The 13,301-nt window shown below is 33.1% G+C and overlaps 1 protein-coding gene across 2 annotated transcripts in view; it reads left to right on the plus strand.

Moving 5' to 3' along the window:
- Positions 1-13,301, plus strand: part of LOC6054206 (relaxin receptor 2) — a 108,896-nt gene that overhangs the window by 6,421 nt on the left and 89,174 nt on the right. For both annotated transcript variants that reach the window (XM_038264669.1, XM_038264670.1), the window contains exon 2: positions 10,871-11,387. In XM_038264669.1, coding sequence (XP_038120597.1) covers positions 11,303-11,387 — 85 coding nt within the window. In that variant the 5' untranslated portion in view covers positions 10,871-11,302. The remainder of the gene's footprint in view (positions 1-10,870; positions 11,388-13,301) is intronic.

The following is a 13,301-nucleotide window of genomic DNA, read 5'->3' on the forward strand; positions in this document are numbered from 1 at the left end:
ACAAGAATTTTTTCAACTTTTCCCGATTTTGTCAACGTTCAAATTAATTTGATATTTTTGGCCACGTAATACTTTGAAAGCATAAATTGAATAGTTATTAGCATTTATGGGGAAAGCGAGGAGAAACGAAAAACAGACGTTGGCTTCATAAAAAGTAATGGAGGAAAATTTTCAAGTAAGTGGGGAAAATTAATGGATTTCTGTTGGAAACAAGATGGTGAAGTGAGGTTATTGGTGTGAAATCATATGGATAAGCTGAATCATAACAATAAGCATGAAGATTTGCCATATTTACTATCTTAAAGTTTATCTTCAAGAACGCCATATAGTCACAAAAAATGTTAATTTTTTCATGATCCATGACTCTCATTGCCAATGCGTCTCATTCTGATGTTTTACTCAATATTTACTCAATCAAAACAACGCATCACCTTCGAGTAAGCATGGTACAAACAAATTTGGATATGCAAATATTTTCATCGTGACACTTGATTGAGTACAGCTGCTGTTGAATAGCTAACAAAGTAATGTTATTGCTGGGCTTACAAAAGTGTGATGCCGTAAATATATTGGCTTATGATTTTGATTAAATAAACATTGTGGATTTTTACTCACTCTAAAAAATCTCCTGCTTTATTGATCAATTCAATCAACGACAAACGACAGGATGTTAAAGCACTATTTTTTGTATTATGCGCACATATAAGCATAAATTTGGCTTATTCAGGAAAATTTTTGTTTTCAACAAATAAAAAAAAAAAATATTAATATTAATAATTAATAATTAATTAAAATTTGTTTTTATTACAAATCCAACAAAATCTGGCACTGACAAGAAGAATCTTTATTCTGGCTGACACTTGAAAAATCTGGCATCCCCCCATATTTCTGGCAACCTGGCAACTCTGCTTGAAAGTTATATTTTTTACAAACAAACACTAATTTGGAAATGAATATGTCTGTGTTGAATGAAGAAAGGCCTTTTGAGTTGGTTTGGCTTAGAAATGATAAAATAAATTTCCCTTGTAGATTACATGTTTCATAAAATTTGGCATTAAAATCAAATCTAAGGAGACTAAATTTGTATTTTATTTCGGATTCAAGCAAGGAATCATTTGAAAAAAGTGGAATAGGGCAAATTACGAAAAATAATAAAATGTATCTTTTTATATTTTTATATATTTTATATTTTATCATTTAAAAATTCAAATCTATATATATTTGAAAAGAGCCTAAACCAAAAAAAAATTCTCCGATCGGGCTCATGGCCAAAATAATTAGACCCGTTTTTTGTTTGGTCATTAGTTTGACCAACATCGTGCTACGGTGGTTCGAAAAATTGCAATTGTTTCAAAAATAATACCTCCGTGCCATTTCATCCGATTTTAGCTGTCTTAGACGCACAAGAAAAAGGGATTAGTTTGGCTATTTGGGAAAAATTGTAAGAAGTTTCAAAAATTTAGCTGTCTGAAAATATTTTCATCAGATTCCTTATTTTTTTAAATATATTGTTTAGAAATACAGTGCCATCCCATTTTTGACCAAACCCGACTTGACAAGAATTTTTTCAACTTTTCCCGATTTTGTCAACGTTCAAATTAATTTGATATTTTTGGCCACGTAATACTTTGAAAGCATAAATTGAATAGTTATTTCTAAAAATATGCAAATGCAAATAATAACTTAAACCATAAATCAATCTATCTTTTAGATCGTGGAAGTTATCCCGGGGAAGTTATCCTGGACGCCATAAAAATGGCGGCCGCAGGCCGTAGGATAACTGTCAAAGGATAACTTCCCATCTTCCTCTTAGATGGGAAGTTATCCTGGGAGGTTATCCTACGGCTAAAAACGGCAGCCATCTTTATGGCATCCAGGATAACTTTAGGTTATCCTACGGCAGATTATGAAAAATAAATATGATTCAAGAAATTAAACACTGTTTAAACAATAACAAAGTTTGGTTTTCCAAAATCTTAAAAAAGGTGAATAATTTGGATAACGGATTCAAAATTAAATAAATTCAAACATTCTGAAAAATCCCAAGGCTCCTCAGAAATAAATGAAAGGATTTAACTAAACAGTCAAAACCTCCTAGGGCCAGCTATGCGGAGTTGATAAAATTATTCTAAAAATGTAAAACATTATTTCCAAGTCCTACAAGCATGTTTTTCAATTCGGCATGCTTGCCAAGTAATTTTAAAAATGTTTTCAGAACATATTATAATAAAATTTGGAATAAATTCAAAGAAATTCTCAAAGAACCTCGTAGGGCCAGCTATGAGGAGTTGATAAAATTATTCTAAAAATGTAGAACATTATTTCCAAGTCCTACAAGCATGTTTTCAATTCGGCATGCTTGCCAAGTAATTTAAAAATGTTTCAGAACATATTATAATAAAATTTGGAATAAATTCAAAGAAATTCTCAAAGAACCTCGTAGGGCCAGCTATGGGGAGTTGATAAAATTATTCTAAAAATGTAGAACATTATTTCCAAGTCCTACAAGCATGTTTTTCAATTCGGCATGCTTTCCAAGTAATTTTAAAAATGTTTTCAGAACATATTATAATAAAATTTGGAATAAATTCAAAGAAATTCTCAAAGAACCTCGTAGGGCCAGCTATGAGGAGTTGATAAAATTATTTTAAAATGCAGAACACAATGTTTAAGTTCTATTAGCATGTACTTTTATTCGGCATGCTTAATTGCCAAGTAAATTGAAAAATATTTTTAGAAAAATTATTTATGTTCTTCATTTTTAGAATAAAGTTATCAATTTCTTATAGCTGGTCCCACGAGTTTTTTTTGAATTTCATTGAATTTATTCAACATTTTAAAATATGTTCTGAAAACATTTTTAAAATTACTTGGCAAGCATGCCGAATTGAAAAACATGCTTGTAGGACTTGGAAATAATGTTCTACATTTTTAGAATAATTTTATCAACTCCCCATAGCTGGCCCTACGAGGTTCTTTGAGAATTTCTTTGAATTTATTCCAAATTTTATTAAAATATGTTCAGGAAACATTTTTAAAATTACTTGGCAAGCATGCCGAAAAACATGCTTGTAGGACTCGGAAATAATGTTCTACATTTTTAGAATAATTTTATCAACTCCCCATAGCTGGCCCTACGAGGTTCTTTGAGAATTTCTTTGAATTTATTCCAAATTTTATTAAAATATGTTCAGGAAACATTTTTAAAATTACTTGGCAAGCATGCCGAATTGAAAAACATGCTTGTAGGACTTGGAAATAATGTTCTACATTTTAGAATAATTTTATCAACTCCCCATAGCTGGCCCTACAAGGTTCTTTGATAATTTCTTTGAATTTATTCCAAATTTTATTATAATATGTTCTGAAAACATTTTGAAAATTACTTGGCAAGCATGCTGAATTGAAAAACATGCTTGTAGGACTTGGAAATAATGTTCTACATTTTAGAATAATTTTATCAACTCCCCATAGCTGGCCCTACGAGGTTCTTTGATAATTTCTTTGAATTTATTCCAAATTTTATTATAATATGTTCTGAAAACATTTTTAAAATTACTTGGCAAGCATGCCGAATTGAAAAACATGCTTGTAGGACTTGGAAATAATGTTCTACATTTTTAGAATAATTTTATCAACTCCCCATAGCTGGCCCTACGAGGTTCTTTGAGAATTTCTTTGAATTTATTCCAAATTTTATTATAATATGTTCTGAAAACATTTTTAAAATTACTTGGCGAGCATGCCGAATTGACAAACATGCTTGTAGGACTCGGAAATAATGTTCTACATTTTTAGAATAATTTTATCAACTCCCCATAGCTGGCCCTACGAGGTTCTTTGAGAATTTCTTTGAATTTATTCCAAATTTTATTGTAATATGTTCTGAAAACATTTTTAAAATTACTTGGCAAGCATGCCGAATTGAAAAACATGCTTGTAGGACTTGGAAATAATGTTCTACATTTTTAGAATAATTTTATCAACTCCCCATAGCTGGCCCTACAAGGTTCTTTGAGAATTTCTTTGAATTTATTCCAAATTTTATTATAATATGTTCTGAAAACATTTTTAAAATTACTTGGCAAGCATGCCGAATTGAAAAACATGCTTGTAGGACTCGGAAATAATGTTCTACATTTTTAGAATAATTTTATCAACTCCCCATAGCTGGCCCTACGAGGTTCTTTGAGAATTTCTTTGAATTTATTCCAAATTTTATTAAAATATGTTCAGGAAACATTTTGAAAATTACTTGGCAAGCATGCCGAATTGAAAAACATGCTTGTAGGACTTGGAAATAATGTTCTACATTTTTAGAATAATTTTATCAACTCCCCATAGCTGGCCCTACGAGGTTCTTTGAGAATTTCTTTGAATTTATTCCAAATTTTATTATAATATGTTCTGAAAACATTTTTAAAATTACTTGGCGAGCATGCCGAATTGAAAAACATGCTTGTAGGACTCGGAAATAATGTTCTACATTTTTAGAATAATTTTATCAACTTCCCATAGCTGGCCCTACGAGGTTCTTTGAGAATTTCTTTGAATTTATTCCAAATTTTATTATAATATGTTCTGAAAACATTTTTAAAATTATTTGGCAAGCATGCCGAATTGAAAAACATGCTTGTAGGACTTGGAAATAATGTTCTACATTTTTAGAATAATTTTATCAACTTCCCATAGCTGGCCCTACGAGGTTCTTTGAGAATTTCTTTGAATTTATTCCAAATTTTATTATAATATGTTCAGAAAACATTTTTAAAATTACTTGGCCAGCATGCCGAATTGAAAAACATGCTTGTAGAACTAGGTCATAATGTTCTGCATTATTGAAATAATTGTATTAACCTCTCATAGCTGGCCTAACGAGGATTTGAATTTTTATTTTCATTCATTCATTTTTCTTTTTGGGAGCGTTTACGTTTTTCAGATTTTTTTTTTTGTAAATTCAAATTTTGCATCATTTGTTTGTTTTTCATTTTTATATTTTTTTAACACTGAACCTTGCAATTGTTTAAATAATGTTTACTTCCTTTAATCATTTTTATTTGTTATAATCGGCCGTAGGATAACCAGAAGTTATCCTGGATGCCATAAAGATGGCCGCCGTTAGCGGCCGTAGGATAACCGTCCAGGATAACTTCAGCCAGGTCTATCTTTTGTCAGGTCAAAAAATCATATTTTTCGTTCAGTTCGTTCTTTATCAATATTCCATTAAACCCCCTTTTGCATAAGGCCATTACAAATATTTTTCAAAGATTATGTCACCCCTATCTGAAAAATTAGAGGGCAAAACAATATTTTTTCAAAAAAACTTCAAAATATTAAGGAAAAAAAAAGTCCCCGCAAACCATTTTTCCTCAAAAAGTCCATGCAACTATCACAGTGATTCTCAACCTTGTACGTCCCATTCCCCCCTTGACTAATTTTCAGGAACCACATTACCCCCTTCTTACAAAATAAGTATCAATGCATAAATTTCATGATTACAGACATTTGAAACATATAATTATGCAGCTTGCATGCCAAACTAAACAATGCAAATATTATAACAAATATGCATATGCTATGCACATAATTATTATAATGCAAAATCTATTTTAAATATTTGTTCAACATCAAATCAAAATACAGATAAATAAAAAATATCTCATTCATAAAATAAACAAACTGTCTCAACATTTTTAAATATTTCAACAAATTAAAAAAAAATCAAGAAAATATTTGGAAATCTTGTTTATGATTTCTTGAACTATGGAGTAATGTGAAAACTCGTAGGAGTTATTGAAAATACTTGCTTTAAAAAATGTAGGAATAGGTACTCATTTTTCATCCAAAGCAAGAAAAAAGGAACAACTGCTCGCGTATGAGAAAATATGAAAATTCAAAATGAATGTTCCAAAGAAATTGTTAGATACGAATTAAGGGTTTCAGACACATTTAATGGCATTGGATTATATATTGATGTTTTCGTCAATTAAATGCACAAGATTACAATTGAGTAGTGCGGTGCTTGTGGGACGCGCAGTCCTGTTTTTTCGTGTTATTTTCCATCTCTTTTGTGTCGCTGTTCGAGTGCAGAGTGCATAATTGACAAAGGGAGCGCATGGTCGTAAAAAATATGCGGAGTGAAAAGTGATTTATTTTGTGATTTTCAAATCCCTTCCTATATCATCGTTGATCGGAAGGCACGGCGTCGGGTGGATTGTGTTTAAATTTTTCGAATAAGGTTTAATTTTTTTTGCGGTGAAAAAGCCAATTCTATATAATGAACGAAAGACGCACTGACAATTTGGATCGTTGAGTTAATAGTGGAGCAAAATTACTGTGTGTGTGATTTTGTGTGTAAACCAGAAAGACCTTCCCATAGCATCGTTGCTCGGAAGGCTCGCCGACGGGTCTGTTATGAAAGTCCTCCCCATAGCGTCGTAGCTCGGGAGGCATCGAAAAGCCAATACCTTATCCTACTAACCCAAAAAAATAATCACGTGATGCTTGAAGGAGATGCTGTGGATTCAACGGTCTCAAGCGGTATCAACAAGTATATAGCGAAAAACTATGTGCTTGATGAGTCTGCAACTTCAACTATCGGACTAACATTCCTCCCTTTCGTTGAACTGCAGGCTTCTTGGGAGGGCGCCGGTATTGACTAATAAAGTCGGGGTCTTCAGGGGTTAAACAGTGAACGGATGGTTGGCTCCCACTGATCATTTTTGATTCATTGTTTAACTTCAGCTGATCTGTCAATAACGGAGTAGCAGCTCATTGGCAGTCAACCATGCTCATGCTCATGCTCATGCTCAAATGCACAAGATTACAATTGATCCTTATCCCCCCCCCCCTAGAATGGCCAAATTCTCCCTCAGGGGGGAATTCCTCACCGGTTGAGAAACACTGGACTATCATATGCGATCTTTTAATGGAATGCACTCATGATTTTTTTAATTGAAAAATAGTGTTGTTTGAATTTAACAGTTCAGGAGCAACACGATATATTGCCGAATTAGCATTTTGGCAATTTGAACTTTTGGCTAATTCTCAAGCTTCATTACACTTTTTCGCAAAATTCAAAGTTCAAAACAGAAGCTGTTCTGCCAAGTTACCTCTGAACAACAGTTTGTTAAATAGTAACTTGTTGTTTTTGATTTTGCAAAATAGTTGCAGCTGTCAAAATGCTTATGAGAACCCATAGTATCAACATTTCAATGAAAAAAAGTTTTCTAAAATGGATTTTACACCAGTCTGGTTTTATCACACACATCAGTTTTCAATTAAATTAAGTAAAAAGTAAATCTTTCCCAGTTCCTGAGGGGAACACCCTTGAAGAGTATCGGGGCCGGCATTTACAAAGCGGATTCAGTGGCAGTTTCTTTCTCAACGTAATGTTAACATGGTAAGGTTAATGTTAACATTCCATAGGTCGCCTCCCTAAGGTGTCGTGATAAGGTCCAGTTTGTGACGATACACTACCTTCCCTTTACTAAGCAATCGAATCCAGAAGGGAAAAAGATCACCAGTTGTGTTGGTCCGAGCCGGTATTTGATCCCCGATCTACCGCTTACGAGGCGGAAGCGTTACCACTAGGCTACGTGGCTCGGACAATTAAATTAAGTATTGAGGAAAAAAAAAATTTTTTTTTTCCTCATTAAATTGAGTATTGAGGAAAAAAAATCACCAAATTTTACAAAAATTTCAAATCTCTTAAAACAAACTCAATCATGCGTCATATGAAGGGTTAATGAAATTTCACGATTTCGCGGACAGCGTGAAATCCGTGAAATTTGACTTTTTCCGCGAAATCCCGTGAAATTGTATGTTTGTGTGAAACTGTAACGATTTTTCTCCAAATGATTTATCTAACTCAAATAGGAATAAACATAATCTTATGAACTACTGTAGAATTAAGTGAGTAAATACTCTTGTTCAATTACTAACATTGGATGAAATTCATGAAATTTATCAATTTTCTCAATTCATGTTTGTTATTCTAAATAACAACATAATACTTATTTCATCTATACAGACTATTTAAGTAAATTTTATTAAATTTCATTTGAAAGCTTGATATGTTTTCATCTATATATATATAAATTTCGACGAATTTGTTCGAACGCGCATCAGTTGGTAACGGAAAGTCAGATCGGAGCGCTCTTTGTTGCGTTGGGTTTATATAAGAGTCCAAGGAATGTTCTTACGTAAAAAAGTGAAAATTTTGGCCACTCTGGAATCCGATTCCGAATCCTATTCCGAAGCATCGGCAAATTGTATGGAGAAAGTTACTTAAAATCTAATTTTGATCACAGGAGACTCAATAAGCAAAAATGCAAAAAAACCTCAACAAACGTAAAAAAGGCAGAACGAAGTTTGTCCTAAGTGTGTCGGGTATGGCATGTATTGTATAAAAAATTTGATTTCGTTAAAAATTAAGTTATTTTTTACCTTTGATTTAAAATTTAAATTTTGTAAACGGAAATAAAAACCTTTCAAAAATGTTAATTTGCTTAATTTGCAAAAAACATTCAAATTATTTCACTCAGTTTTGCTGGACAAGATTGTTAAATCTTGCTTTGATATGAAATTCAATTAAATGAAGCAAATCAGCGAAATTTTATTATCTTTATAAGTCGAATATTAAAAAAGCAGAACAATAAATGAGAATACGTTTCCCTTACATTTTGTTTCAGAATATATTTAGAGCCCATCCATAAACTAGTTGGAATCTTTTTTGAAAATAAGGAGATTTTTTTGTTCAAATTTATGAAAGATTTTTTTGTTTATTGAAGAATAGTATTTAATGAAGCATGAAAAGTAGTTTCTGTGATTGAAACATAAGACTTTTAGAGTTATTTTAACATTTTTCACGTTCCGCGAAATTTGCGTAAAATTTGGTGTTTTGAAATTGAGGTCCCCGTGAAATTTGCAATTTTCGAGCGTGAAAAATCACTAAGCCTATTCATATGATTATCAACGCAGGAAAATGGACTTTAACATGTTTGCAATTGAATTTACTTCTATTTTCATACAAAATTTAAAGTATTGAAGAAAAAACATTTTTATGAATACTGGTTTTTCGTACCGATTTTGAAGGGGGAAGGGGGAGTCTACAAAAATCAGTTTTCACTGAAAAAAATGATGGCAATATTTACCAGGAAATCGACGTCGTCGTTCTATCTTGTCGCACCCGCCATTTCGACGTTCCGAGAAAAACGCGTTTTAATTTTTGACCTTGAATAAACAGAAACGAAATCACGCAATGTAAACAATAACAAACATGTTTTATTTGGCTCACCATAATGTGCATTGTCTATAAGTTGGTTGAAGTTGGTTGCTGCAGTCCTGAGTTATAAGTACAAATGTTTACGGTAGTCTCACTTGTACGTGCGTCAAACGCGTTCTGACTTAATATCCCTTTGGCCAGTTGTCGCGACAAGATTGAAACTACTTTCATATTCAAAGTGACAAAAATGCACAGAGTTTTTTCGAATTTCGTTGAATATCTCAGGATTGAAATCGAATTTTGGGGATCTGTGAAGATCAATTTGGTTCAAAATGCACGACAAGTTAGCACGACGGCGACGAAATGGTGACAGATTTTGTGTTAAAAAAATGTGTTATATTACATCAGAAAATGAGGAATATTATCAATTTCTGTTGAATATTCATTAGGATCAAATTTTTACACATTTTTCGGTAATATTACTCAAAATAGAGGTAATATTCAACCTACAAAATTTTCAACATTCCAAAATTCAAGTTGTTTTGCTGTGTTTCTCAGAAAAATACTCCAGTTTATTGGAATATAGGATTCCACTGTTACCGAATCTTCGATCTCTTAGGCATCCCAGAATCTTAGATGTGATTTTCAGCTAGGCTTTATTAATTAATTGGATTGAGTCTTCTCCGTAACGCAGACATGCCCAATAAACAAAAAACATAGGAGAGAATAGTGTTTAGTAAACTTATGGTTTTGTGAAAAATATGTTTCTTTACATGTGTTTATTTGAGATCAAAAAAAGATTGTTTCCTTATTTCTCATTTTTAAAACACGATAGTTTCCCTTTATGATGTAACCACTCTGTGCACCACCTCATTGAGTCCATGTGGTAAGCTAATCAGTCACTGATGCCGGTGGTCAGAGTGGCTGAGGTGTTTGCTTTCGGACCACCATCCATCCCAGAGTGGACCGTGCGTCGAGCCAAATCCTATCAATACATTCCATGAAAATCCAATTTTCTCATGGAAAACAGGTAACGTGAGCTGCAGAATAGAGCGACTCGTGATGAAATGTTGCCCTGCGTTGTAATAACTAACTTCTATTGTTGTTATTTTAATCTCCCAAATGATCCTTCTCTTAAACGTGACGGTGTTACGTTAGATTAGCTTAATTTGCTCCTCGAGACAAAAACAACACTTTCGCTGGAGAGCTCCACGTGCACAGCTCAAACAAAGCAGCGTTAAAAACTTTAACTTTTTGCGACAACTCCTGATTCAGGGAGCTTATCTATTATGACAGAAAACCGTGACTTTGACTTTCGCCGTGACATTGACAGTAATGCAGATTTGGGGTAAACTTTTTGTAGCGTGAGCTCTTAAAGCCACAGGTGACGATAAAGGCGTGGGTGCTTCTATCTTTGGAACCGGCAAGTTTTCCTGCGAAAACGTCGTCCTACGTGATGGAGAAGTTTCTTGGACGTTTTCGTTGTTTGAAAGTAACTTTGCTTAGAGTGACAAACTACGAAATAATTAGGGGGTGTTAGAATTTTGGTCCCTCAAAGCAATTCGAGAAAATTATTTAGAAATAATCTCTATAAGTCAGATCAAATTCTCATTTTGTATCAATTTTTCTCGCTTTCAATTTCAGAAAACTGTTCTGACGTCACTACAATTGATGACAAATTAATTGTGAAAAGCAGATCTACAACTTCACCCGAGCGCAGAGGAAGTAAAGCCAACTAATTGGATTACACCATCGAGCTCGATTAGTGGAACGGGTCCTTTTTCCAGGTGAAATGGGATTTCCCCCCCTCCCCTCTTCTGTGGATTAAGTTAACGAGCTTCAGCGGCTAATTTTCTGCGGCCAGAAACGTGTGGCGAATTCAATTAATTAACAAAGAGGAAATGTTCAAGTGGTTGGAAAAAGTGGAAAAAGTGCAGTTTGTGTGACAACAGTGAGAAAAGTTGAAAACTTCATTACCTACAAGGGAAGATTATGTGGTCGAATGACGAAGTCGATGAAAATCAGCTGTGAGGAAGCAAGTTTTCATCTCTGAACCGTTCCGGGCGATCAATCTCGATGATGGCGAGAATCGAACGGAATTGGCAAATGATGGACGCCGTGATTGGGTTCTGGCTACTGCTGGTGGTCTGCGTATTTCGCGGTAAGTGCAAGTAAACGAATATTAATGGTTGTCACGGTAAAAAAAAACAAATATTTTTGACTTGCGAATTTTCATCTATTTTTTTAATAGTTAAATTTATAAATAGAAAATTACAAATCGATTTCTTTTGCATCAACAACGAAATAAAGTTATCTGAAACGATGTCCGTAAAAAGGCCGGCCCAGCTGGAATGTAAATTGCTTTCCAGAAGGGATTCCTGTAGTGTTTATCGTACACGATTAGTTTGTGCAATAAATATACCCGGCGTTTTGGTTTACTGGCATATACTGCTCGTTTATTCAAGAGTGATGCTTGGAAACCACAGGTCCAACTCATATTGGGGGGAGACGCATGGTTGTTTGTAATAAAACGTTGGGTTGGAATGATGTCTCATCAATCTTGTTTTATTTGCACTTGCCACTTTCAATCACTCTTCAAACTACAAGTTCAAAGTTTTGTGAGCAAACTGGATTGAATATCGACCAAGAAAAAATAATTAAATTGTTTTGAGCATTTTGAAATTAATTGAGATCTCAAATCATGTTTTTTTTTTATCATGAATTCGAAAAGTAAACTTCATAAGAAAATAAAGCCGTTTGACAATATTTTGACTGTCCCGGGCAGACGGTAATAACTAAATTCATGCCATTTCAATAACAAATACTGTTAAAATAACAGAAAATGTTATGGAATCTTCTTGAAAAATCCATTTTTGCATAAGGGTTGAAAAACAGTTTATGTTATCATAACAAAATTTGTTATTGGTCTGATATTGGTTAAAAGCCAAAACAACTTGGGAATAACATTTTGTGTTATGGAAGAATACCTCAAACTGTTATTGGGATGATCGGATTAGTTGTTAAAATCACATAAAATAATAACAAAGTTTTGTTCGAAGAATAACTAAAAATGTTATTAGTCCGTTATTACAATAACAATCCAATAACAAAAATCATAACAACGAATAACAAATCCTGTTATAAATAACATAAAATGTTATTGGCCTAGTATTTTCAAATAACAGAAAATGTTATTCCCACGTTATTTCCGTCTGCTCGGGGTAAGTTAAATTAAATGGATTTTTTTTTCAAAATCCACTTTCAAATATCACTAAATGGTTGCAATTACCATATTCCATGAGTTTGAAAATAATATTGTCTTGTAGGAAATTGTCTCACACTAACAAGAATCACATATTTTTAGATATTAAAAAAAATGAGCAATTCTCTACGAAATCGGTCTTTTTTCTTCAATTTTAATTTTTGTATTTTTTAATCCGGCTGAAACTTTTTTGGTGCCTTCGGTATGCCCAAAGAAGCCATTTTGCATCATTAGTTTGTCCATATAATTTTCCATACAAATTCGGCAGCTGTCCATACAAAAATGATGTATGAAAATTCAAAAATCTGTATCTTTTGAAGGAATTTTTGATCGATTTGGTGTCTTCGGCAAAGTTGTAGGTATGGATACGGACTACACTGGAAAAATAATACACGGTAAAAAAATTTGGTGATTTTTTATTTAACTTTTATCACTAAAACTTGATTTACAAAAACACTATTTTTAATTTTTTTATTTTTGATATGTTTTAGAAGACATAAAATGCCAACTTTTCAGAAATTTCCAGGTTGTGCAAAAAATCACTGACCGAGTTATGAATTTTTTAATCAATACTGATTTTTTCAAAAAATCGAAATTTTGGTCGTAAAAATTTTTCAACTTCATTTTTCGATGTAAAATCAAATTTGCAATGGGTAATTCTCTACCAACTCACACGAAATCGGGAAAAGTTGCCCCGACCCCTCTTCGATTTGCGTGAAACTTTGTCCTAAGGGGTAACTTTTGTCCCTGATCACGAATCCGAGGTCCGTTTTTTGATATCTCGTGACGGAGGGGCGGTACGACCCCTTCCAT

Source organism: Culex quinquefasciatus, chromosome 3 (genome assembly GCF_015732765.1).
Source record: "Culex quinquefasciatus strain JHB chromosome 3, VPISU_Cqui_1.0_pri_paternal, whole genome shotgun sequence".
In the NCBI taxonomy this organism is placed as follows: Eukaryota; Metazoa; Arthropoda; class Insecta; order Diptera; family Culicidae; genus Culex; species Culex quinquefasciatus.